Below are 27,774 nucleotides of genomic sequence, written 5' to 3' on the forward strand. Positions count from 1 at the left end.
AGCAAGTTAGGTCCTCAGGCTTTAGCTTTAGTCCCCTAAATAGGTCAGGATACATGATCTCTCCACCGCTGCCCTGATCTACCAGCCTCCTCTTCACATCATACCCTCCTATCCTGAGAGTAACTATTAAGGCATCATCGTGTGGCTGCAAGGTTCCAACTTTGTCCTCATCGGAAAAGCTCTAAACTGGTCGGACCTCCACTCTGCTCCTCTTCAAATCAAGGGGCAAGTCTTCGATAAATGGTTCAGATATAGACATCACCCTAGATGGTGGAGAACCAGTCCTCTCTAGAGCAACAAGAATGACATTAATTGTACCTAAATGTGGTCTTATAGAAGCGTCTCTCTGGGCCCCCAACCCTGCTTGACTACCCTGTCCATTGGGTTGATACAGGAATTGCTTTAACTTCCCAATTTTAACCAATTGCTCCAAGTGACTCCATAACGTCCTGCAATCTTCAATGGTATGCCCTCGTTCCTAGTGGTATTGGTAGTGAAGATTTTGGTTGCGCCTTGTGGGGTCTCCTCCCATCTTGTTTGGCCATTGAAAGTATGGCTTATTTTTAATTTTCTCCAGGATTTGGTACATTGGCTCTCGTAACACAGTACTGACTACTTAAGTAGTGGTAGATCCAGAATGCCCTGTAAAGTCTCTCTGAAGTCAGTTGTTATTGTACCTATCTGACCTGAAATCCCTTCTATCTTAAGGGACCACTTTAGTTTTCCCATTTCCCTATTGCTGGTCTTCCTCGACCCGCTTATACTTGTCAATACGGTCCATGAGCTGATGCACACTCCTAACCAGTATCCTGGTCAAAGACTTTCTCAGATCATGCTCGGCAGGCAAGCTGACCTTGAAAGTCCTTATAGCCACGTCATCAAAGTTCTCATCTATCTCGTTGAACATCTCCCAATACCTGTCAGAATATGTCTTCAGGGTTTCCCCCTTTCGCATGGTCATAGACTGTAGGGAATCCAAAGGCTGAGGAACCCTATTGCAAGTGACAAAACGAGCCCCAAAGGCTCTAGTAAGCTTCTTGAAGGAGCTAATAGAGCCTTCTTTCAGACCGTCAAACCATCTCATCGTCACGAGCCCCAAACTGGATGGGAACAGTTTGCACATCAAGACTTCATTTCGAATTCTCTAGTTGAAGTGGCTAACGTGCTCCATAAGGTCCGTTCTGCCATTATACATAGTGAATGTCGGTTGAGTAAACTGCCAAGGAAGCTTTCCCCCTTCAATTCTATGCGTAAATGGTGATTTAGAAATCTTGTTAAGAGCCCTGCTCATAGCATCATTGCTCAAACCTTTGCAAGATGGACTCTTACTCATTTACTTGTAACGACGGTCCTTATCATATGTAAAAGACTCATTGGGAGGAGTCCTGAGCCTGTAGCTACCATCTCCATCATCATCAGAAGAAGGGTCAGAACCTGAGGAGGTTCTTCTCCATCGCTCGCGACGTAGCCTCCTGTGAAGACAGTCAATCTCCAACTACATGCTTCTAGCATTCTCCTCACGAGAGATGTAACTCCCACCTCGAGACTGGCTCTCGCTAGTATGCGTGGTGTGCACACTAATCTCGCGGTCCCTTCTTCGCTCAAGGTTGAGAAACTGATCTTGACGTTGGAAACCAATAGACTCTTCCCGGTCTGGTCTTGATCCTAGCATGGTTGGACGTTGAAATCATTAAAGCTCGAGCTTCCCCACAGACAACACCAATTGTAACGGCAGGTTTTGGTTCCTGAGCCCTAAAGAGGGAAAGATTCAGGCTCAAAAAACCCAATACAATGAATTTGTAGAGAGTGGGCTTAAAAGCTAGGTTTCAATGGATCAAACAACACGTACAGTGAATCAAAGATAGTAAGAGAGTAAGGGGAGGTAAACTCTATGCAAAGAAAACCTTCCTCGATGAAATCCGAGGAGAGTGGTCCCTAGGTATATTTTCTTTGAACTTGGATACAATTACAGTTCTTGTTGCTACAACATTTTCTCTATAGATTTTTCGATCCTTTCTCCCTAGAGGGTCTCTTACATTATATAGCTCCCTTTAGATGATCTTGACCTTCCATTTGTTGATCTTCCAGGACACTACTTGAGTGCTCATCCCATCAAACACCTTCTCAAACCCCTTGTGAGTTGCGGCAACCAAGACAACACTATTCAAGGGTCTTTTCCACTTAAATGTAGCCAGGAGGTTTAGTGGGATCCATTAAATATGGTGGCAGCCACCATCCCTTCAGTCACGTCAGGACTAACCCATTCTCCGAAGTTATTTCTCTATAGTATGAACTCCTCGGGTAACGTGCCACTGACATGGCCTTACTGTCTGAGGGTTTGACCTCCTCAGCACGGTAATGGCCCCCTCGGCCATGAGTATAACACGTGACGCAATTACCTTATTTAAATTTCTGGTACCCCACAAGACTAATTTTGGATCTGTGTATATGAAGAGTTAACTGACAACATAGTAAGGTTTTAAAATGGTCTAACCAAGAGATGAATTTAACAACTTTTTATCATGGAATGAAATTTAACTTCTTCTCATGGATTGAATAATTTCATTGGATTAATATTGTAAAGACAATGCTTTAAACAATATTAGTTTAAAAAGTAAAATTTTTGAAATAAGCTTAACAATACTGGATAATGGGTATTATTATTATTATTTTTTTTTTAATTTTGTGGATGAATCAGTTATAAATTATAATTGTATTAAACCAACAGAAGATACAAAATAATAGATACCAGGCAAGAAGCCTATATCCAACAAACATCATATAACCTATGCAACAGTAGGCACACAACCAACAACTAAGACCATTCACATTAGTCCGACTAAATTTTTTCGTCTATTTTACACTAAGAACCAACTTTTTCTATTTTACACTACCACATTTCCAGAACACCCACATCAATTTATCTATTTTACAAATCTGTTCTACTTAAATATTATTATTATTTATTAATACCTATCTATTTCATTTATACATTTTTCTCTCTCATCTGAAGCCTGAACCATCTCTCTCTCTCTCAAATATCAACTCCAAGTCTCTCAGTCCTCCCTTAACTATCTCCTCTCTCATATCTCAAACTCAAACATTCACACACGACGGTAGATTTGGGAAGATCCGGTAACAATAATAGTGGAAAACCCGATGGCAGTAGATCGGGCAACAGCAATGGCAGCAGATCCTACTCCATTGGGCTTTTCACGTGAGTTTTCCGTTGAGTATGGTTTGTGATGGGTTTTCTAGTGGGTTTAGACTGTTTTTGGGTTGGATTTCCCAGTGAGTTTTGATTGATTTTAAGTAAGGTTTTCTAGTGGGTTTGTCTTGATTTTGAGTTGGGTTTTCTAATTGCTATTCTGTTGATTATAGTTAATTTTCTGTTGATTTTGGATAAATTTGTGGTGGATTATCAACTGTTCACATAATTTGTGTTGGTGTTGGTTGGGTGGTGCTAGGTTGCAGTGTTTGGTGGTGGAATTGGGTTTGGTGGTTAGGTGGTTTTTTCTTCTTCCTTCTTTTTATTCTACTGCTAGGTTGTTGTAGATGTCGGGGATGCTGCTGGGTTGTTGTAGACGTAGAAGAAGAGAAGTAGATTGATAGGGGAGAGAGAGAAAAATAACAAAGTATTATTATACGAAGCTACAATAATCATGTATATTTACGTTATTATTGTAGCAAATGTGGATATTTGCAAAAGTTTGCAAGCACTGATGTGGATGTTTTTTGGAGTAAAATGTGTAAATTAGCCTCTTTTTCTATTTCCCAAGGACTGATGCAGTTGCTCTAAAGCTATAAAACACAATAAAAACAAAGGAAAACACAGCAATCAACAACCTTATGCAGCAGAAGGCACATAGCCAAGAACTAAAGCTGCTACAACTCATCCTAGACATTTGACACACTGCAAGATTACCCCAAAGCCAGGTAATCCTTTAATACAACAAAGCAAATATAGAAAGGTCTCCCTTAAAGCCTGGCAGTAGATCTTTTCATTAGAAATGCCCAATACAGTGAATGTCATATCTATGATCTTCAAATTGACAAGCACATTTCAGACTTACAAACCTCAGAAGACTAGGCACTTGGGATGCACGGACGCGGCGCCAGAGGAGCCGCACCCGCATCCAACGCACCAAAATCAGCGAAACCGCCAAAATGGCTGAAACGGCCGATTTAGGCCGAAATTCAATTAAAAAAAAAAGTACGAAACACACCATTTGAACTTAATAACAAACCCTAAAACTTTCTCACGCATTCTTAGTTTCTCACTTCATCCAAACACCAAAATTTAAGCTCTCTCTCACTCGTCACTCGTCTCTCTATGCTCTCTGCGGTGTGCTCACTTTGCCTTCACTCTCTGCCTCTCCATCTCTGCTCTCCGTCTTCCCTGTGAGACACTCTCTCACACGCATTCTCAACTCAGGTATTGATATAAAGCATTCACAACTCACGCATTCTCCGTCTCTGCCTTTTTGTGATTTGTGATTTGTGAATCTGTGAATCTGTGATTTGTAAATCTTAGTTTCTTTTTAATCTTAGTTTTATTTAGTTAATAGTTATTACTCATTGTGATTTGTGAATTTGTGAACTTGGGTTTGATTTATTATTAATTTATTTACTTAATAGTTATTATTTGTAGGTTAAATTGAATCTATTGAATTGCAATAGACGAAGTTACTAGCACAGAAACTTCACCTTCATCTAATCAAGAAGTGCCAAATGATGAATCTCCTCTTTGACAGTATGTGACTAAAGTAGAAAAACCATGGCTATTAGTGACCAATAGGCTTCTTATAGAGAGGATGATGTTGGAAAAGCTCAAAAGGTGAAAAATATGATTCTAAATGATCTTTGGTAGGATAAAATTGATTATATCCTTGAATGCACAACACCTATTTATGATATGCTACAAGTAGCCGACATAGTTAAGTCTTGTCTTCATCTTGCATATGAGATGTGGGATTCAATGATAGAGAAGGTGAAGGCAGCAATATATCGGCACAAAGGCTTGGAAGATGATCAGTATAGCTCATTTTGGAGTGTGGTGTATGATATACTCATTGATCGATGGACTAAAAATTGTACACCACTACATTGCTTGGCTCATTCCTTAAATCCTAAGTAAGTACATTTATTTTCTATTTTCCTTAGTTCGCCTTTCTAGTAAAACACACATTTCATCTATATTTGTTTTTTAATCTTTAACTAGGTATTACTCCATTGAATGGCTTTCGGAGAATCCAAAATGCATCTCTCCACATCGGGATCATGAAATTTCTAGGGAAAGGAGCAAGTGTTTGGATCGATACTTTGAAGATGAGAATGAATTAAAGGTGGTGAAGTTTGAGTTTGCTGCATTTCCAGGAGGAAGGTTTCCTTCACCAGATGCCTTGACAAATAGGTGGGCCTTACAACCTTTGATTTGGTGGCAATACCATGGCTCTACATTTCCAACTCTTCAAACCCTTGCCCTTAAACTTCTTAGACAATCTTGTTTATCCTCATGCGCTGAGAGGAAATTGAGCACATACAAATTCATTCATTCCTTAAAAAGAAACAAAATGGCTCCAGCACGCGCTGAGGATTTGGTATATGTGCATTCTAATCTTCGACTCTTGTCAAGGCGTAATGAGGAGTACGTAAATACAACAAAAAAGATGTGGGATATTGCAGGATACTCTTGGAATGAGAGCGACATACATGGAGGAGCTGGAATTCTTGAGAATGCAGCCCTTACACTTGATGAGCCAGAGTTGGAGGCCATGGTTATTGGGAATGCTAGCACTAGTGTTACAACTAGTGAAAGTGAAGTTCGAAGTGAAACTATTGATCTTGATGATGATGATGGTGTTGGTGTTTGATTGTCTTGTTGATTATCTTTTATTTGTTTTAGTTTCAAATTTGTGAGTTGTATTTAATTTATGAACATCATGTTTTATTTATCTACTATTGCTCCTTAAATTTGGTATATGTTTATATAATGTGTAAAAGTATGCTTAGCAAATTTATTAAAAATATATATAAAAATATTTTTAATCCCGTGCAAGCTTTTACCCAAAAAAACAGAGCTCTTGTACAACATACCCCTTAAACCAACCGTGATCCAATATCACTAAGAGACCAACAAATTTCATAGTGTATCAACCTTCCAGATGCTGTGCCACTGCCAAATGATCAATCTCCTAGGATTAAGAAGTAAATTATTTGGTGTATCCAGGGTACTATATATACACATTCTCACATAATACTATATATGAGTTCGGCACATAGAGCCCACATTAATGTTTATGTATAGTTCTCTAATTAAAGCCCAAATGCAATTAAGCTACAAATATAAATTTTAATCTATCTCAGAATCACTTCAGCTATTGCATGGCTGTGTGAAATTTGAAAGTGATCAGTTAAGCCAAAATGTGCCATTAGAAGCCATACATGAGTGAGAAGCTCTCCTCCTCGTCTCAGCTGCTGAGCGTGAAGCCTTCCTTTACATTGGCTAGCAGCATGACCCAACATTTCCAGCCAAACATTTTTAATTATATCCCACTTCTCCTCGCCTGGACCTAATGATGAAGCAAGCTTACATGCATAAAATATTAAATTATTGCTTCTACCCTTCCCTCCAACTGTTAGCATGATGTCAGTTTTCACTTTACTCAGTGTCTTCGAAGCTTCCTCCTCATCTCCAACTGATTTGCCAGTATGTTCTTCAATAAATTCCCCAACCTCAGTATAAATGTCCCGGAACTTGATATGCCCCATACCAATTGGTAACATACTAGGACACCTTACTAGAAGGTAGAGCATATATCGCGATAGGTAATTGCATCTTTGGCGCAGTAAACCTATTGCACTTCTTTCATCTTTTGGGTTTCGTTTACCTTCACCGTCAATCCATGTTTTAATCTCATCCGGCTTTATGTAATCTTGGAAGTAGCAAATTTCTGTAGCAAGGTGCCAGATAAGGATGCTCTGGTCAAACCCTTTTTCAACACTCCAAGCAAGATCCCCACGTTTATACCTTTCAAGTGTGCGGCCTCCCCTATGACCATACAAAGCTATAAGATCTGTGTCATAATTACTCACTTCTGCCCAATCCCTAATATCCTTGATCTCACAGAAGATCAAATATTTTATATCAGGAATGTCTTGTTGAGGAATATCATACGGTTGGATCTCAAGCATTTCATCAATGCCTGACATCTTCAGGATGCCATAATAGGGTAAGGGTGCTTTTCCTAGGGAAAAGCTTAGCAGACTGAACTGACTAATGGAATTTGACCACCTGCGTCTTTTATGCCATTTACATCGTAAAGTACTATTGATGACTGGTAAGAAAGTCGGTTTCTCATGCTTAATTAACCAATGAGCGGTCTGGTCGGAGAGAAGTAGTTCCCTAAATGCATATAACTCCAAAAGAAGAGCGACTACCAACAATACCAAAGTTATGATAATGTCAATCTTGGAGTGATGATGTCTCTCCTTGAGGGTGACAAATAGCACCAATACAGTGAAAATGATAAGGATTCCAACAATTCGTCGTGCAATGCCCCAAGGAGAATAGATTGCCTTTGCCTTGGTGTACAATAAATCATATATAAACCCGAGTTCAATCTCAATAACATTGAAAGCCCGTTGAACAGACAGCCTTTTAAAGATTTCTCTACTTGCATCTCTGTTAAAATAAAAATGAAAAAAAAAAATATATTTAGAGATTGAAGCAGAGAGCGAAAGCAATTAATGGCTTATGAAATTCTGCCTGATGACATATGCCCACAACAGAAAGCTAAAGCTCTTAATAGCTCCATTTTTACTATTTTGAATTATGTACCATGAGAACTTTATATATGGCCTATTGGGCCTATTAGTTATGCTTGAATCAACCATAATTGATATGCCTTACAAAGTTATATAAAATATGTGCATATACTTACCGATCCTGGAAGCCGAGTATGAGATCTGCGAAGAGACGTTTGACCATCTCATGCAAGCTATAGGCCATAAGTAACTCATATGCATGAGGATTAGACTCATTTGATGTTGTTCCAGCTGAATGGTCTGGCACCTGAACCTCAAAAACCTGATGTGTTGTGAGATGGTACCCCTCAAACAGCTTCAGTTTACATTTCTCCATTATTTTAGAATCATTGGTAGGGGTATCTGGAATTGAGTCTCTAAATCTTTTTTCACTTGCCAAGAAAAGAACCCACACTCTTTCACAGTATTTCACAAGCCCAACAAAGAACATCAAAGCAAAAAGTAGGGAAAGACGAGAGCTTGTCCAGGCCGTGAGCCAAATGTACACCGTTGCAATTGCTTGGATAACCACTCCCAATGAGTGCCTTTTCCACAACTCATTGTCCTCCAAGGAGTAAGCAGTAATGGTGTCTGTGCCACCTAAGTGCAATAGCGAAAAGGCTGCCCAAAATGTTATTAGCTCATACTTTGTATCAACTAAACCATTGTCATTGTAGACTTCTCCTATGTCATTTGAGATAATACCAACAGCCATTATAGCTATTGAGTCAGCTAGTAAGTAGGTTGACCAAACAATCAATCTGATCCAAGGTCCAGATATATACTTTCTACGATTGCCCAGAATGACCAGAATTATTTGGCTAGTGAGACTAAGTAGAATCAACACTCGTAGCTGCCATTCAGTCCACAGATTCCTCCATCTTGGAGGAAACAGCTCCATTAACCTCTTCTTGATAAACATTATACTGAAAATTTATATGCATATAATTAAATGTAGGTAAAAAAAAAAAAAAAAATCATTCAACATTCTAGTACTACTCCAAACTCCGAAGGGATTAGCAATCGACAAATTATAGGCTCTCTTACAGACACAACAAATGTAACTGTTTAGGTGATAAATCATAATAATGGCTATAAATTGAAAGTTAATCCACAGGATAATATATAATTCTTTACTATAATTCTATAAACACAATTTTCTACACACACACTAGTACTACTCCAAACTCCGAAGGGATTAGCAATCGACAAATTATAGGTTCTCTTACAGACACAACAAATGTAACTGTTTAGGTGATAAATCATAATAATGGCTATAAATTGAAAGGTAATCCACGGGATAATATATAATTCTTTACTACACACACACACACAACGTTAACTGCTACTCCTCAAAGTTCGCTAAATTACCAAAGTACTTTGTAGGGATCAGCATCATTGGCAATTTTGCTTCCAAGTGGGTACTTTCAGTTTGTTTGTGATTGTATCTGCTTCCAGAGAGAGAGAGAGAGAGAAGAAGTCAAGTGACTAGGCTCCAAATATTTTTTTGAAGACTATGGGTCTATTTGGGATCCGCTTATTTTGTTGAAACTGAAAACTTTTTGCTGAAAGTACTGTAAATAAAGGTAAAAGTTAACTGAAATAATACAATAAGACTCATGAATAATATCAAATAGTACAGTGGGGCCTATGAATAATAGCAAAAATAAGTTAAATAGTAAAATAAGTTGACTTTTTAATTTTTGCCAAACACACGCTAAGTTGGGCTACACATGCAAGGCACATGCTGGCCATGGTTAAGAGATGAGTAATTAAGGTTAAATTTATAATTTATTTTTAACACATACCAAAATTATAAAATCAGTTAATTTTTGAAGTAATTAGAAATCTTACCGTTAAAAGAAACAATAATTTGACTACATAGTCTACATACGAAAAATATATATAGCAAATATAATACATTACAAGTTAATATCTTTTTTTTTAATAGGTTGCATCACAAAGTTAATATCTTAACATATTCCAAATATATACATTTCCTTTGAAAAACACCACATCATAATGTTAAGTAGATGTGATGTCCAGAAAAAACCCCAAAATGTTGATCATAATGGTAGGCATATAGTGGATTAAAAACAGAGAGCATATGCTTTTTCCACTTCATTTGTATATGTTGAAAGACAAAGTGATACACTATACAGCAATAATGTATCAATTTGTCTTCCGTTATGTGCCTATTTTTAATATAGTTCCAAGAGTAGATGTCTTGCATTACACAAAACTTAAAACTTCATTTTCATTGATTTTCTTGAGGCGAATCATAAGCATCAACAATGTTGAACTTATGGCATGATTCTCCAAAGATTCCACATTTTATTGCTCTTACATGGTAGAGAAACTTTTTATCAAAGGAGAGCTTGGCAAAGCTTTCAATATTTTTGATTTCATCCTACAATTTAAAAAGAATGAGTGTAAGTTTCTTATATTTTGTTATAAAAAATGAAAATTTTAGATTTTAAATTTATTGTTGTGTTTGGATATGAAAGTAAGGAACTGATTAATTTAAAGATTAGTCATGAATGTTTAATAACTCCGTAGTCTCTATTATTAGCTTCATTGTTGAGCATGATAAAAAACAATTAGCAACATCTCCAAATAAAGCTGCCATCAAATGTCCAGTTGTATCATCTAACTTAGCTTCACCTCAGCAGCTAGAAGTTGAACAATGAAATAAATAATCAATTAAATAGGAAGATGAATTTAAAATCAATTAATTCTTTGTTAACCATAGCATTGGCTTTACAAGGGAAATCATGTTTTTCATAGCATACATACCGTGATTTTGCAAGAATTTATTCCTTCCAATATAAGCATGAAAATTCATCATTGTACTCTATAACAGTGCTTTTGTGACACTGCAAGCCATATACCAAAACTTTTGATCCAATCTTGTAATGGATATTGCTGCATTTATCCAAAAGTTGGTTAGCTGCATCAAATGTTGTTACACATTTTTTTTGTTTATTTTTTTTGTTTAGTTGATAAATTTTTATTATCTAAACGAAGGAAAATAAAATAAGTGGGAAAAAAAGACCTCACAATTTTAACCAAAGTTGCTATTAAAGAAATCTCAGCAATGTTTTCTATTATTTGGCATTTTCACAAACATTAAAATGTGAATTCACTCAGCAAAGACTCCAATTTCAAATGAAAATATTTCCACTAACAGAATAAAAAAAATTAAAAGAGAGGATAAGAAACCTAAGGACGTTCGCTTTCATGTTCTCAGACCTCAAAGATCGGACCCCATAACAATTTTTTTTTCTATGAATAAGCAGGACAAAGCAATTAGAATAAGCAGTTCAAGATAACACAATTGAATTAGAGGAATGAATCAAAATGAAAATGGCCAATAAAAGATTACAAGATTTACTTGTCGACTATGTGATTGTTGGTCTCTGGAAAGATAGAGAGCTTCAGTTTCACAGCTCAAGGAATCTCAACAAACATGTATATATTATTATCGTTTGGTTTTTTCTATTCTGTTAAGCTCAGAGACTAAGAACAGTGATGGAAAAAGAAAGTGAATAGTTCTTCAAAGGAACCAAGCTCCAGAATATAGAGAAGAAGATAGGAAAAGATGAGAGAGAGAGTGAGACTAGTTTGGCTAATTTTCTGGATGAACTTCATTGAACATCTCAGATATCTTTTATACAATTCAGTCCCATTTCCTGCCTAAACTAACCAACTAATACAACTAACTGACAACAGAATTCAACTAACTAACTGAATACAACTCAACACAGCAACTACTCAATTAACAATGCTAACAAACAATGCTCATATGATAATACCAGTACAAACATCAAAGTAGCTAGTTTCCTAACATATTCAGCTAGAATATATATATATATATATATATATATTCAAAGATTCGGCAACCACGTGCCAGTACTCCAAGCAAAGCAGATGAAACATTGGGAATTTATTCAGCTCTTCATATGCAAGCAAGGCTATCAAGCCCTACAGAAATAACAAACTGATCTTCATTCTAATGAAAAAACAGATAAATGTTGTAGAAATGCCTTTAAAAAATTGCTTAGGAAGAAACATACCTAAAGTTTTTCAAAGTATTTTTTGCACATTCCCAAAACGAGTCAACTTGGTCTGAGCAAACTACAAAGCTTTTATGACTGCAAGGAAACAATAATTTATAAATTCACTCTCTTGGAAATATTGTTGCTACTCTGCATACCATTTTCTATGTTACTCTTAATAGGGTGTTACACTTCCTGGGTTCATGAAATTTGTCAAAGTCCCATAGATCAGTGATAATGTAGTCTCACAATTATCCAAAATTAAAAATAAAACTTCCTTGTTCCTTCCTATGTTACTCCTGACAGTGTGTTACTCTCTCCGGGTTCATGGAATTTGTCAAAGACCCACAGATCAGTGATATTGTGACCCAGAAAACATCAAAAAAAGAATAAAATTTCTTGTTTAAAACTCACAGCAAGAAAAATTTGAGGGCCAATCTAAATCAAACAAACCCGCATGTAAAGCACAAGCACAGTCTCAGTTACAATCATTCAGAACAAACACCAATAACATGAGATGATATCAAATAATGCTTTCCCCCTTTTATATTTTAATTTTCGAACTCCATTAGCAACCCAACAGAGCATAAAATTGAAGAAGAATTTGGGTTAATACCTAACCATGGCAGATGGAATGATGGGGAATTCGCTCTCTCAGACCACTGAAGCCACTACAGAAAGAAAAGAAGAAGAAATTTTGGTAAGAGGTCAATCAAAACATAAATGGAACTGAAAATTTAGAGAGAGTGAGAGAGAAAGATTACCTAGTATGTGGGTGAGCCAGAAAATCAAACCAAAAATACTCTAATATGCTTCTCACATTTTCTTTCTCTCTCCTTTTACGACAAACCCACACACAACCCCTATAAAAATAAAAATAAATACTGAGCAGATGAAATGAAAAACTTTCTTGTTCCTTCCTATGTTACCATCTTTTCCATCTCTCTCTCTCTCTCTCTCTCTCTCTCTCTCTCTCTCTCTCTCTCTCTCTCTCTCTCTCTCTCAGTGTCTCTGGAAAAGGTATTCGCGCTTGTTATATAGTGACTCTTGCTATTCTCTCCAAACGAACTGTTTTGCTCAACACAAACCAAAACTTGAGTAAACCAAATAAACTGTAGATAAAGGTATTCGCACTTTTTATATATACTAGGTTGGGTGGCACGTGCAAGGCACATGCTGCCCTGCCCCTACACTTGAGGAGTAAGAGCCCTGCCCCTACACTTGAGGAGTAAGAAAATCAATATAGAGTTTTTATTTAAAGAAATATGAAACTATGTAAGAAAAAAAAAATGTATGTCATATAATGCTAATCTCATTCATATAAGAATTTTAATTACACAAATTTAGATTAAATATTCAAATATGAATATCTATTATACTACGATAGTCTTTTAGAACATATTTGTTAAAAGAAATATCCATTCAATAAAAACTTCTAAGAATGCCTACAAGTTACAAATATCATCCTTCAACAATAACCAACCGAGTTTTGCTACAACATTGTAACAATATTTAATTTTTTGCAATTAATGTTGTCATGTTGTCATATTCTGTAATAGAAGCTCTTCATCAAATACCTGCAACCATCCATAACAAAATTTTTGTTATTCATACTATCATCTATATCATCTTACATTTTAGCTTACTTAGTTTTAGTGAACACCCTTTTAAGCAAGAAAAAAAATCAATGTTAGGTAACAAATAAAACACCTATATCACCATTCCAACCTTCCAAGCATGACTATCAAATAAAATTCTAAATAGAAATTAAAATTGAAACAAAAAGCAAACACCCAGTTTAGATATGTTGAAATAACACAATGAAGCTAAATTAATTGACACAATCACATAGTGAACCTGAAATATCACTTGCAAAAATATGACATACTTAAATTGAAAAAACATATAAAATTAAATCCAATCAAGCAAAAGAAGTAGAATCCATAACTTGGAGTGCAGCCTGCATGAAGATTTAGAGGAAAAAGTTTGAAGTTGTGCATATTTGCATTTTTGAACATCAAAACTGAGAGATTTTATATATACCATCATTGAAGCAACCAAAGTCCAAAATAGCTTCCATATATATAAAAGACCATATTAGAATAATTTCTTTATATTTGAGAAAGATTAGATATCCAAGAACTTCAAAATTCATATCCCTAATCCTTTTTTCTAACCTTTTTCTCAATTCCTTTGAGAAGAGAGGATAAGGAGTGTGGACATTTTAATAAGCTAGATTTTGAAATCACTACGGTTGCTTTTATGATGTCTACCAATGGCTTAGAGTATCTGTTGTACGCATCAGTCCATATTCTCAAAACTAATACCAACTTTGAATTTTCCTTAAAATTACATCAAAATATCAATAAGGTGATAAAGAAAATATAAAAAGGGAACATTCTGTCATAGTAGTGACCATGAATACTGATTACATGAGATAGTGAGAAAACACTCACCTTTGTCATTTAACACTCCACCAAATGCCAATTCATATGACAATTCTTTCTAGAAGATAAGCAAGAAAACAAACTTGAACTAATGATTCTTCATAACAACTGGGAGGCACGACAACTCTACAAGCTGTATTATTATGTATTATATTATTTGCCAAAGTGTAAATTAGTTGTATCTTATTCTAACCATTGTGCATGAGTAACTCTCAATTTCACTCATGGACAACTCTAGATGTTCTGACCACGCATAATCTTGCAAGCTTAAGGAAAATAAATAAGGGTTTGTTGCTCTTTTCCACTACATTTCATTGCATTTATTTTTTTACTATTAATGCTTGGACCCTTTTGTTCTGTCAGGTTTGTCATAGAAACTCTGAAAGTTTCTTTTGATTGATACTTGATAAGCATTATGTTTCTGGTCTGGTAAAGCGGCATAGAGTTAGTTTGTTCTTTATTGTAAATGAAATGTGTTCTAAAGTGTAATAATTCTATTTTCAAATTGATAAAATTTATGTATCTATCATTTATGAAAAAAAGAAAAAAAAAATTGATAAGACTTAGCAATTCAATATGTTCCAAAATTTTATGACTTTTAGTGGCCAAGATGTTGTTCATCATGGATGAAGACATGATCTAACAAAGGGAGCTTAAGCAAGAAGGCTAAAGTACTTAAAGAATTGTTGGACAAACAACCCATCAACACATTGTGGACAAGCTGTCATGAACTCAACGACACAGCCTAAGCTTCACAAACATGACAAACATGCATATAGACCAATATCAACAATTTATCTTCTTCTTTTTTCCTTTCTTTTCTTGAAGAATTAAGACATTATCCTCAAAATGCAAAGCTCGGCCAAGCATGGCAAAGCATAGCTATTGCCATGACAAGAAGCTAACCAAATCCAAACACATCAAAAACATTACCATGACCTATTACATAACTAAGGTAAGGAAAGGAAAAATTATGCACAGAGAACAAAAAATATAAAATAGCCCTTTTTGGCATTTTCACAAACATGCATATGCATAAGCACTCTTACAAAAAATTGAAACTTTGAATGCAAAAAATTCGCCCATCCCAAATCCTATTTACTAACTCAGTCACATGCAATTCAATATTATCTTCTCAAATCATAAAATCAAAAGAAGAAAGAGAGGAAAAGAACCTTATGGACATTTGCTTTCATGTCCTCGAACCTTGAAAATCTGACCCCATCAGGATGTTGTTCTATTAAGAAAAAACAGAACAGGAAATTGGAAAAAGTTTATCAAGAAAACACAATCAAATAGAAGGAATGAATGAATCAAAGTGGGAAAAAAAAAAGGATACAAAGATATTTACCAGCTGTATGTGTGATCGGTAGTCTTTGGAAAGAGAGAGCTTCAATTTCACAACTCAAAGAAGCACAACAAATCATAGCCACAGTCCATAATCGCTAGCTGAATAGCAAAAGTTGAAAGGTAATAACATGTACATGTCAAATATCACTTACATGGCATAATTTTTCTATTACTAATTGAATTGACAAAACCCAAGAATTTTTTTTTTCCCAAACAGATACTTGACCTAGGAAGTATTAAAGAACCATATTTTGCCCCCAAAAACTCAGACCCATGGAAAAGAAAAGAGGTTTTGAGGAGAGGTGTGGATCTAAGACGAAGAAATACCGACCTGAGCATTATTTTGCCATGAAAATCAGTGCTTGGTCTCAGGTTGTGTGATTACAACCGCAACAAACACGTACCCAGCTAAGCTTATCTCTCTGTCAGAGTCTGTCAGAAGAAGAACATGATTCTTGCCCGCCAGACTTGCTTTGCTTTCCCACGCAAAAACGTTTGGTGAAACTTTTTTTTTTTTTTTTTTTTTAAGAGGTGGCTGTGGGTTATGTGCTTTTAAAAAAAAAAAAAATTTAAACTATATAAGCCCAAATAAAACAATAACATAATAAAATACAGAGAAAACAAATAGTGAGATGAGAGCTTTTCTTTTAAGCCCAAATAAAACAATGACAAGATAAAGATAAAGCAAATGATAAGATGAGATGAAACGTGAGTTTTGGGCTGTGATTGACTAAACCAAAAATTCACTTTTTTTTTTTTTTTCTTTTTTTTAAATGAAACGGTGAGTTTTGGTTAGTAATGGATCAAACCAAAAAATCACTGTAGAGGCATTCCTTCCTTTTTTATATAGTTAGTAGATTAGTAAATTTAGTATCACAATGGTAGAGTCATAATTTTAGTAATTTAACTTTATCAAAAGCTACTTTATTTTTCTATAAAAAAACTACTTTATTTATTTTAATTTCTCACCCCGCAAAGCACGTGAATTTATTTTAACTTTCAATGCAATAAAAAAAATATATTTACTATAATATAATAAAATAATATATTCACTACAATAAAATAATATATATATATATATATTCCTTGTAAATAACAATCGCAATAACCGCCACCGCCACAGCCACAGCCACATAATAGCAAATTATAAAATTTGATTTAAATGATCAATTAATCAAAATTATAATACTTTTGTAAAAATATTCCAAAGAACATACATACATACCAATTTATATCCACTGCTAACAAAATTCACGTTCACTATGTTCTAGTAGGATTTAAAATCTCTATACACACATCAATCAGACATTTCACAACACTCAAAGCAAAGCATCACAAAACAACTGAAAAATTCATTATAATTTTGATTTAAATGATCAATTAATCAAAAATACATGTAAAAAATCTCACCCAATGCAAAGATCACTCACACACTAGTACTCACACTACACTACCAAAAATCATGATTTTACCAATCTTATCATTCTCCAATCACGGACGAAACTTCAACAAATTTAGGATCTTTTCAATAAAAACCCAAATGCAAACACACACACATCGGTAAACAAAGCAAATTGAGACCCATATGCAAACACACACACACCCAAATGCAAAATCAACAGGTCGACGAAGGATGATGGATGACGGAACTGGGCTTCGAAGATGGGTGAGGAGGATGATGAATCGGGTCGGCGATGATGTGTGAGCTTTGGTGCGATGGTGCGTGAGCTTCGGTGGTGGCGGTGAGGAGGATGATGAATCGGTGAGGATGATGGATGAGGAGGATGATGGGTGAGGATGATGGATGAATCGGTGAGAGTTTGAGGAGGATGAGAGAGAGATGAGAGTCTGAGAGCTTATTTGAGAAAGAGAAAATGAGTGTGAAAAGGCGAAGTAAAAGAAATAGAGAAAGAAAGGAATAAATATTATTTTAATGAGTGGGAATATAAAAAATATTTGATTTTAGCTTTGAGCTACAGTGCACAACTATTTAAAGCATCCACATCAGTGAAGCTAAAAATTTAGCTATTTGGTGCTACAAAAAGTTATTTTATCTATTTTATCTACACAGATGTTGCAGCAGTGGATCTATTTTAGTTTTCAACACAATAAAATAATATAAATATCACAATAAAATAATATATCCATTATACACAGCCACAACCACAACCACCACCACCACCACCATCACCACCACCACCACCACAGCCCACAATAAAGAAAAAAAAAATCAACCAAGCCCACACCCACCTGACCCACCAAGCAACACCCACACCCACCACCACGAAACCCACCTAAGCCACCACCACAAACACACTAATCTACCCACAAACCTGCCCACACAGACACTGTATTGAACCCAGCGACCCACTCACAAACCACACTAACCCACCACAACACACCAACGCTGATGAACCCAACTGACGCCGACTATTCAACCACACCACAATCCACCGATGCTGACGAACCCAGCCACCTACCGACGTTGATTGGTGGCTTGGGATGGCTGGTGGGTCGATGACGTTGAGGATGAGTCGGCCCACTACCACTGGTGAAACAAAGAGGTGAGAAAACACTATAAACAAAATACCCCCGAAAAATTTCATCAATAGAGAAAGAAAATACGAGATAGCAGAGAAAGGGTGGAGCTTAGAGGTTAGGCCTTTGAGGTGGAGATCTAGAGAGAGAAAATGCGAGATAGAGTGGTCAGCACTAGGAAGGGGCTTGGTCAGTAGCAACAGGCAGAAACGAAGAGGGTGAGGATTGAGTGAAGAGGAGCAACGAGTAGAAATGGAAAAGAGGAGAGAAGAAAAGAAAAGAAAAAAATAATATTAAAATATTCTAATCAGTGTGAAGGCAACATAAAATAGTTTTTTTTTAATTTTTTTTTTTTTTTTTTACCTTTGAGCTACAGTGCACAGCCATAGATAGCTGTGCACTATAGCAATGAAGTTAAAAAATAGCTTTAAGTCTACTGTTGTATGGTTATTTTTGTGTTTGGTGGACTTAAAATAGCTATATAGCTTTTTAGCTCCACTGCTACAAGTGCTCTTATGGTTGTGCACTGTAGTAAGAAGCTAAAATTTTTTAACTATGGCACCACCATTGCAGCATGTTTTTTAGTATTGGTGGTGCTAAATAATGAGAAGATAAAAAGTTTGCGGAGGATACGATGAAATTTACTTTTATGGGTGAATTTGGTTCAGCTTTTTGAAACTATGTTTTTTGAAAAAGTTGTGGTTTTAAAAAAATGTTATATGAAATTGGATTTTTTATTTAAAAAAAAAAAAGCATTTGGGGTATATTTGGGGTCCGCTTATTTTGCTGAAACTTAAAACTTTTTGCTGAAAATACTGTAAATAAAGGTAAAAGTTAACTAAAATAGTACAATGAAACCCATTATTGGATGAAGTTAATAATGAGAAGATAAAAAGTTTGCGAAGGATATGATGAAATTTACTTTTATGGGTAAATTTGATTCAACTTTTTGAAATTGTGTTTTTTGAAAAAGTTGTGGTTTAAAAAAAATGTTATATGAAATTGGATTTAAAAAAAAAAAAAAAAGTATTTATAGTCTGTTTAAGATCCGCTTATTTTGCTGAAACTGAAATTTTTTTGCTGAAAGTACTGTAGATAAAAGTAAAAGTTAACTAAAATAGTACAATGAAACCCATTAATAGTACCAAAAAATGCAATAGAATCCATGAATAGTAGCAAAAATAAGCTGAATAGTGAAATAAGTTGGTAAAAATAATTTTTGTCAAACACACACTTGATAAAAATGGTTAAAAATTGCTTTTAAAAAAAAAATTGTTGTATGAGGTGTAAATTACTAAAAATGATAAAATATATTAAGTCAACATCAGGAAAAAATTCTATAGTAACCAAGGCATCATAACCTTTAAAATAATAGCAATAAAAAAGGATTAAAAGTTTCATAATTACAGTAAAATGAGAAAATTTAGAATGGAATAAAGGGAGAGAAAAAGTATCCAACTAGTGTAGCAAATTCTTAAACGAGATCTCTATGTGCGATGTCATGCTTGAAATGATGAATGTATGTATATAATTGTGAACAACCCCCTTTTTGAAAAGAAAGGGTTTTGGTTGCACATTGGATCTTTAGTGATATGACTCTTTGTGTGCATGTGTTTCTAAGGTGAGGTATGTGTGTGAGTCACTTTTTCTTAATTTTATTTTAGGAGTTGCCACTAACTATTAGTTTTGTATTAGATGTGATTGGTCAGCTATGTGTTATCTAATTAACTAAACCAATTTTAAGGGTTTATTAATTGAGGTAAACCAAAAGTCTCAAATCAAAGATCTTGGACTTAGAAGTTCGGTTACGTGCGGGGAAGGTTTTAGGCACCCCACACCGTCTATTCAAAAGATAGTACCTTATTTTAATTTAATTCAAACGTTATCCTTTTAGTGAAGAAATAGGATACTTAGCATTTTGATTTTTGGAGAAAGGTTTTGCGCAAACAATATATATATGTGTGTGTGTGTGTGTGTGTGTTTGTGTGTGTAAATATTTTTTATTTACTTATGACATATCATGTGAATATTTATGTCAAAGAATATTTACAATCAAAGCATGTGAGATAAATACATAAATAGCATGTGAAGGATATTTACCACGTAGCTAGAAATATTATATACAATATCATGTGAGTATTTATTTACTACATAGTTAGCATGTGAATACTAAATACTATACACAAATAAATTACAAGTTAAAAATAAAAAGAGAAGGTTGGAAGGGTAGCACCTTGTTGTCATCTACCATATTTTCTCATCTTTACCATGCAAAAATGATGACAATGGAAATATATTAGTGCCAAAGAAAAGAGAGGGACTATGTAATTGAACCACGGGCATAAATCCCTAAAGATGCAATTCTAAGAAAAAGTTTTAAACAACAATACATGGATTATTTTGGAAAGAATTTTTCTTTGAAAACGTTAATTTCATTATTTTTGGAAAGGGAAGTTTTTGGAAAAACATTTTTTTCTTATGAGGGAAAGATTTGTCATTTTGGAAAAGGAAAAGTTTTAGAAAACTACTTTTATCATTTTTTTTAAGAAAAGAATTCTTTTGAACAATCAAAGTTTGCAATGGGAAACAAATATTTTTTTGGATTTTGGAAAGAGTCTATTTTTTTTTTTTTTTGAAAAAAGAAAGGTGCCATTTTTCGAGGAACTTGAAAATATTGGGGTGTTCTAAGCTTTCCCTATTTTTGAAATCATTTTTTTGTAAAAACACTTTCTAAGAAAACGAAAGAAAAGTGGGTTTCAAAAGACTCATGGGTTTCTTTAGGAAAAATGGGTTTGATTTTTGAGAATCCCATGGTTTTATTTTGAGAATATGGTTTGAAAGAAAGGAGTTTTATTTGGAAAATATTTTTCTTACAAAAAGAGGGTATTCTTGACAAAGAAAGAATTGGGAAAGACTTTTTAAAAAAAATTCATGGGTTTTCCTTTTTGAAAAGATTTGAATAAAAAATCCCACAATTTTTATGGTAGAAGTGGAATTTGTAAGACATTTTTTGCAGGAAAATTGGTTTTGGACAAAAGGAAACTTTTTGTTTAAAGAAAGCATTCATGGGTTTTGTTTTCAAAAGAGAAAGTTTGGGTTCCAAAAATCCCATGATTTTTAAGAAAAGAAATTCTTCTTTCAGAAATGTGGGGACGCGGGCCCAAATATATATTGGGCCTTGTTCGAGGAGGCACAATGGTCCGAGAATAGATCAATAGCAAGAGAGACGTAATACTTCAAACTTCATGAGCAAACTATGTCCGTAATGGATGGGAGAGGTTGTCTAAGGAGGAATATCCCCTCAGCTAAACGCAATGAAGATCAAGATGTGCCTCCTATCATCTAGGGTGACGTTCCAAGAGGTTTTATTGATAAAGACATGCACTACAAACGTGCTGGAGGAATGGGAGCTATGAAATATATGAGGAAAAACTGCTTTTACCACATTGAATGCTCTGCAACTAACTTTCTGGCTGCATTTATGTGGAGAAGACCCCTGAACAGTGCTGCCTTGGCTACCCCAACTCACAAAGGGCTAGAGGGGGTGTCCGATAAGACAAGCACTTAAGCAGTGCCATGGATGATCAACAATTGGAGGGCTAAGATCATTGAGAGGGAGATATATAATGTAACAGACCCTGAGGAATAGGGGGAAAAGAAATCAGGAGAAAAACACTGTAGTGATCTGAAACCAAATTTGTAATCAAACTTGTGAGAAATATATAAGAACTAATCTCCTTAAACTACACCAAGGAAGATTTTCTTTAGTTTAAATCAATCTATCTTCCTATTCTTATGGTTGAAACCCACTTTATTTGTTGTCCAACTCACTTTACCCTAGTTTTCCAACCCACTCTCTACAAATTCATTGTTTTGGGCTTTTTGGGCCTAAGTCCATCCGTCTCTTGGGTTAGGAATTCAAATCTAGCCCTTACAAGAAATTTTGCTCATTCAAAAGATTTCTTTTTGTCATCTTTTTGAAAAGAAATTCCAATGTGGTAAAAGAAAACTTTTTTTTTTTTAAGGAAGAAATTTTTTTAGAAAAAGGGATTATCATTTTCGGATTAAAAGAAAAAGAAGGAAAGGATATATATATATATATATATATATATATTTATTTATTTATTTATATATTAGAGAAAGAACATTTAAAAGAAAAGAATAGATTTTGAGAAAGGATTTCTTTTTGAAAGAACATTTTAAAAGAAAAGAGAAGGTTTTAAAAGGGGAATTTTTAAGAAAGAGGTTTTGTTTTTGAAAACAACTTTTGAAAAGGGGGCAAAGCTTTTTGAAAAATCATTTTCTTTTGGAAAAGCATGCTAAAGAGATTTGTTTACCTAAGCTTATTAATTTATGGCAACATTATTAATGAGAAAAAGTAAAGAGCAACAATAGTAAATAAGTGCTATAAATTTCAAGGCAAGAAAATAAGTGCAATAAAATAAAGGCAAGTAAATAAAATTGCTAGAAATTTAAATGACAAGGAAATGTAAAGTACTTGAATTTAAATGACAACAAAAGTAAAGGTTGATTAAAAATATTTTTTTTAGGGATTCTTCTTAAATAAGCTTTAATCTCTTTCAAGCCTTATGGGTTCTTTGTTAAAAAGAGATAGGAGTTCTAAGCCATCAACCATCCTTGAGATAACATACCCATATTGTGCTTTACTTAAGGTTTAAAACTCATTTAAAAGAAACAAATAGAAAATCTTTTTTTCTTATTAGGTGATGATGATGATGATATATATATATATATATATAGAGAGAGAGAGAGAGAGAGAGAGAGAGAGAGAGAGAGAACAATAGGAATTGAAAGGTGAAATAAATAAAAGGGGAGTGGAAATAAGCAAAAATTATATGGGATGACAATAATGTAAAGGGGATTGGGGAAGAACATTAAATAAATGGTTAACAATAAATTAAAGGAGGACAACATTAAATTAATGGGTATCAACATAACGAGATAAATATATGAACGAGAATGTAAAAGGTTCCTAGATGCCTAGAAGAGATGAGATTTCTTCCCTCTAAGGGTACTTCTCATATTAGGTTTAGGTTATGGATCAATACCCATCTAGGGACTTAACAACAATATCACAATCAACAACAAATAATGTAAGCACAAAGGAATAGAGAGATAGATATACACAATCACAACAACACAATGCTAAGAATTTAAAGCAATAAAGTAAAGAGCCAACAAGCAAATAAATGGAATTTCATATATAAGATGAATGATGTTTACATGGGAAGAAATAGAGAGGGGTGGGATGGATGCAGCTATAAGGAAGCTACCCCATCCCTACATCTTACCCATAAAGATTACAATAAAGATAAGAGAGACTGAATTTTTGTTATGGGTTTCCTAAAGAGAGGAGAGAGAAATTTTTTCAGAATTTTCTATGGTTTTTTCTGATTTTTCTAGTATTTTTCTCTCTGATTTTCTATTTTCCTCCTCCAATTTGGCATTGAATGCTAGGACTTAGGAATTTATCCTCAGCTATTTGAAGGTTGAGATTCAACCAATCTTGGCATTAAATGCTAGGATTTAGGAGATTATCCTCAGCCAATGGGATTAGAGCATGCATTAGGGCTAGAGATCTTGTTAACTGCAACTACTTGTTGACACTCCATTTTGTAACCCACATTTAATCTCACATAGAGGGTAAAAGAATAATTTTACCTTGGAGATAAGCATCTTAATTTTGGCCATTAAATACTTAATTTTTTTTCATCAAAATGATCTTGATATTGTAACGATCAAATTGATAGGTCATAAGCCTTAATCAGACTACTGGATTGAAAGTTATCATCAAATCAAGTTTTAATAATCGAGATGTACTATCATAAATTAAGTCCGACTATATACGATTATGAACAATTAATTCCAATTGGTTATAATTATAATCAATTTGAAATTAATGATGTGTCAAATTTGATTGGCTAGGACAACAACTTATGGTAAGATTACGCACACTTGATTAATTAGATAATCAAATATTAATTATTCAATGAGTAATTTATATAATTATCTTTTTAATTGGGGTAAAATTGGGACTGATTAATTTTGAAATGGAAGTAATTGGGTCCTATTAATGTTAATTGGAAACTAATTTGGGGTCTATTAATGTTAATTATGCTAAAATTATTTTCTAACAAATGACCTCTGCTCACCATTTTGTTGATATCTCTCAAAATATTTTGAATTTTTGAGTGAGGTTAATTTTGATAGAAACTAGACATCTGGGGTTTCAATTTGAACACACGAATGAGGCAATTCCAACCAAAATTGAGAAAGATATGATTTTTTGAAGTTAGATCTAAGAACTGTTACAGGAGTTATAGGAAAAACCGAAGTTTTAGTCATTTTGCTTGCTCATCACTCCCACTAACCTCCAAATTTAATGCATCAGCTTTCTCTAAATACTGAAATAAGGTTTAGGTTCTTGATTCTCTTTGATCATTTTCAACCCTCATTAAATGTCATTCCATTCATATTTTCTCCACCACCACTATATAAACCCCCCTCCCCCTCCATTCCAAAGGACACAGAAAAACATCCTCTCTCCTCCTTCTCGAGAGTGCTAGTGAAATAGAATTAGTCTTGTCATATTTTGGTCATCCTAAAACTCAAGATATTGAGTGAGGCTCACTCTCCCTCTCTTAGTTCTTCTTCTCTACTTCATCCTTAGGACCTCCACCAAGAGCTTATTTCTCCACCATGTGGATCTTGCATGCAGGTATAATCCATTTCCCTAACTTGTTTTTTATATATTGCTATAATGAGAATTTAAGATTAAAGCATGCTAGTGATTATTTATATTCCTTAAATATGTTTGAATGTTCTTGATATTGTTAAATGTTCATGTGTTATTTACTTGTTCTTGATTGTTCATCATATGTTCATGTATGATGTAGACACCACATTTTGTACTCCTTACAACTTGGGCCCCTGTTTCCCAATGATGTAAGAATTCTAAAGCTCAAGGTGGGTTTAGAGTCCGATTAGATAAAAATTGACTTGAGGAAAGCATTTCTAGAAAATATAACTTATTTTTGGAAGAATAAATCTATTTTTGGAAAAAAAATTCCACGAAAACCCTGGAGCATGCATACGCATACATGCGTATGTGCACGCATGCTCAAGCTCTACGAGAGCATGCTTCATGCATGCATATGCATACACGGGCATGCGTGCGCATGCTAGGGTTCTAGAAACCAGAAAGGAAAGGTTTTCTGTATTAAAACTTGATTTAGAGTGAATCTCACATTGTCTAGAAGCTGCCCCAAACCCTTGTTTTCAACTATATAAAGCCTAAAATGGTAAGTTTTCAAAGGAGGACAAATTTTGGTGATAAAAACACATAAGATTCATTAGAAAATAGTGAATCAAAGAGGGAGTTTGAAAGCTTGATTAGTGTAAAACACTATAACTTGTTTAGACCCCTAATTTTAAATTACGACTTAATTGCTTTTACTCTAACTTATCTAAGTGTAGAACAAGAGTAAGTGAAGCGCAATAAACTGGAACTACTTTAATGCATAAATATAAGCAATAAACAATGAATATAAAGCACAAAGAGTAATGAAAGAGAGATGCAAACATAAGATAGCACGGCGACGTATTATTGAAGCAGAAACCGAAGAACTTAGAGAAAAACCTTTCCACAACCCTCCAAGTCAAAATCAATCCACTAGTGAATAAATTGGAGTGCACGAATATTAAAAAATCCTTCCAAGCCTAATCTACCTAATGTACTTGAGCCCTCCAAACTCCAGCTACCAACAGACTTCTTGGAGTCTTGTCTTCACAAGTTATCCGGATCCTGAAATACCACTTGATTGCATCTGCCAAGCCCCACCAGCTTCTTTTGGCAAATCTCAAATGCTTTTCAAGCTCTAAAACACTCTCTATACTCTAAATAGGTGTGAGTTGTGTTTAGGTATAAATCTCCTCTCAAGGTATAACAATGAGAGAGGGAAGAAGGAGAGACTACAATGATTTCTCACTAAAGGATGAATAGCTCTCTCTAAAATTGTGGGTGTGTTGTAGGAACCTCTCTAGGGTTTTCTATTGAATAACCTCCTTTAATTTTGTGGGTAATAAGGGTATATATAGTATGGTGAAAGGTAGTAAATTCACACTTAAAATCCTCCAGGCAGAGAGTTTCGCGGGTCATTTGTGACTTGGCCTGAGTCGTGAAGTCACTCGCGAAAGACAATCTGACACTTAACTCTTCAGCTTCTAGCACGTGCTTCTCATGTTACTTCTCACAGATTGCACCATTCATGAGACAACTTCTTGAGTAATCTTCATCAACTTAATACTAAATCTGATACAATAAAATCCCACAAAATACAAGAAAATAAATTGATACAAGTACAACACTTTTTGTAATGAAATAAAACTAACACAAATGTTATGTGAAAAACCATAACTTAACAAAGTTTTTCACAAAACATCTTTAAGTCAAATTTTGTTTGATTGGAACATTTTCTGGTCTTGATATTTGAGTTCTAAGTTTACTAACTTTTTTTTGAATTGGTTGTGACTAAATTGATTGAGGGGAACGGTCAAAATCAAGATCTAGAGAGTTCTTGTGTTGAGGTAAAGTTCTAACTTTGGCTCTTCACCTTTTTCTTGTTTTTCTCTTTATTCTTATGTTTATAGGTATGTTTTGAATGCTTTAACATGCCTGTTTACTTTAGGTTTACATAGTCTCTCCATTTAAAGCATGCTAGGTTGTTAGTTTTTCTGTTTTCTGAGTTCCTTTGTTCCATTTCTGTTTGTTTCCCTTTTGTTTCATTCATATGTTTTAGCTTTTGTTTAGTTTGCTTTGCCTTTTTTTGATCTTTGTTTCTCTATCCTTGCTTTATTTTTTTTGTTCTATCTCTTTGATGTCAGTTAGGGTTTTAATTTGTTTTTTTACTATGAACATACATATGAATATGAAATTATGAATATGCATTGATGCATAGGTGCTGTGACACAATGAGGTAAGTAAGGTAAGTCATGCATTCACATAAACATGCATTGATTTGAATATGGCCTTGTTTCGGTTGATGAACATGAACATGTTTGGTTGAATGCCATGTCTTTGAGGTTTAGATGTAGTAACATGCTTGTTTGATTTTGCCTTATGGTGTTTCTACCCTCAAATATGTTTGTTCAATGCCATGATAGATGAATGTTAGGTTTGAGGATGATTATGCCATGTTTGTATGCTTTAGATGCATGTTAGAGTGTGTGTGAGTTAGAATAACGTATTAAACCTACTTTTAATGAGATTAAGACTTTGAACACAATGAGTGGAAGTCGACCCACAGGTTGGGTGTCTAACACCTTCACACCCTTATAGCTAAACTCTAGACACGTATTTTGGTAAAAGATTAGTCCTTCCACGAAGGTCATTATATTTATGGTTCCTAGACTTAATCTAGGTGGCTAATAATAGCTTAATTTTGCATATTTATATCATTATTAGAAAATATTATCATACTTATTTAGAGTTAATTCATGTATTTTATAATTGGTTTTGGAATAATGCTAAATAATCAATTTTGTGCTTAATTGAA

General features: G+C 34.5%; 1 protein-coding gene across 10 annotated transcripts; it reads right to left on the bottom strand.

Annotated features, from left to right (window-relative positions):
* Positions 1–6,125: 6,125 nt before the first annotated feature.
* LOC115968172 lies at positions 6,126–16,177 on the bottom strand. Of its 10 annotated transcripts, none has more exons than XM_031087483.1 (9): positions 15,993–16,177; positions 15,663–15,760; positions 15,487–15,548; positions 12,629–12,727; positions 12,481–12,535; positions 10,154–10,216; positions 9,178–9,254; positions 7,944–8,732; positions 6,126–7,684 (listed from the first exon to the last, which is right to left on the bottom strand). In XM_031087483.1, the coding sequence occupies exons 8-9, from the start codon at positions 8,726–8,728 to the stop codon at positions 6,358–6,360; spliced, it is 2,112 nt and encodes a 703-aa protein (XP_030943343.1). In that variant the 5' UTR covers positions 8,729–8,732; positions 9,178–9,254; positions 10,154–10,216; positions 12,481–12,535; positions 12,629–12,727; positions 15,487–15,548; positions 15,663–15,760; positions 15,993–16,177; the 3' UTR covers positions 6,126–6,357. The 10 variants fall into 10 exon arrangements, 9 of the variants coding, with proteins under 9 accessions (XP_030943343.1, XP_030943342.1, XP_030943344.1 ...); XM_031087482.1 differs by lacking the exon at positions 10,154–10,216 and adding an exon at positions 10,603–10,731; XM_031087484.1 differs by lacking the exons at positions 9,178–9,254; positions 10,154–10,216 and adding an exon at positions 10,603–10,731.
* Between the last annotated feature and the right edge of the window lie 11,597 nt (positions 16,178–27,774).

Source organism: Quercus lobata, chromosome 11 (assembly GCF_001633185.2).
Source record: "Quercus lobata isolate SW786 chromosome 11, ValleyOak3.0 Primary Assembly, whole genome shotgun sequence".
In the NCBI taxonomy this organism is placed as follows: Eukaryota; Viridiplantae; Streptophyta; class Magnoliopsida; order Fagales; family Fagaceae; genus Quercus; species Quercus lobata.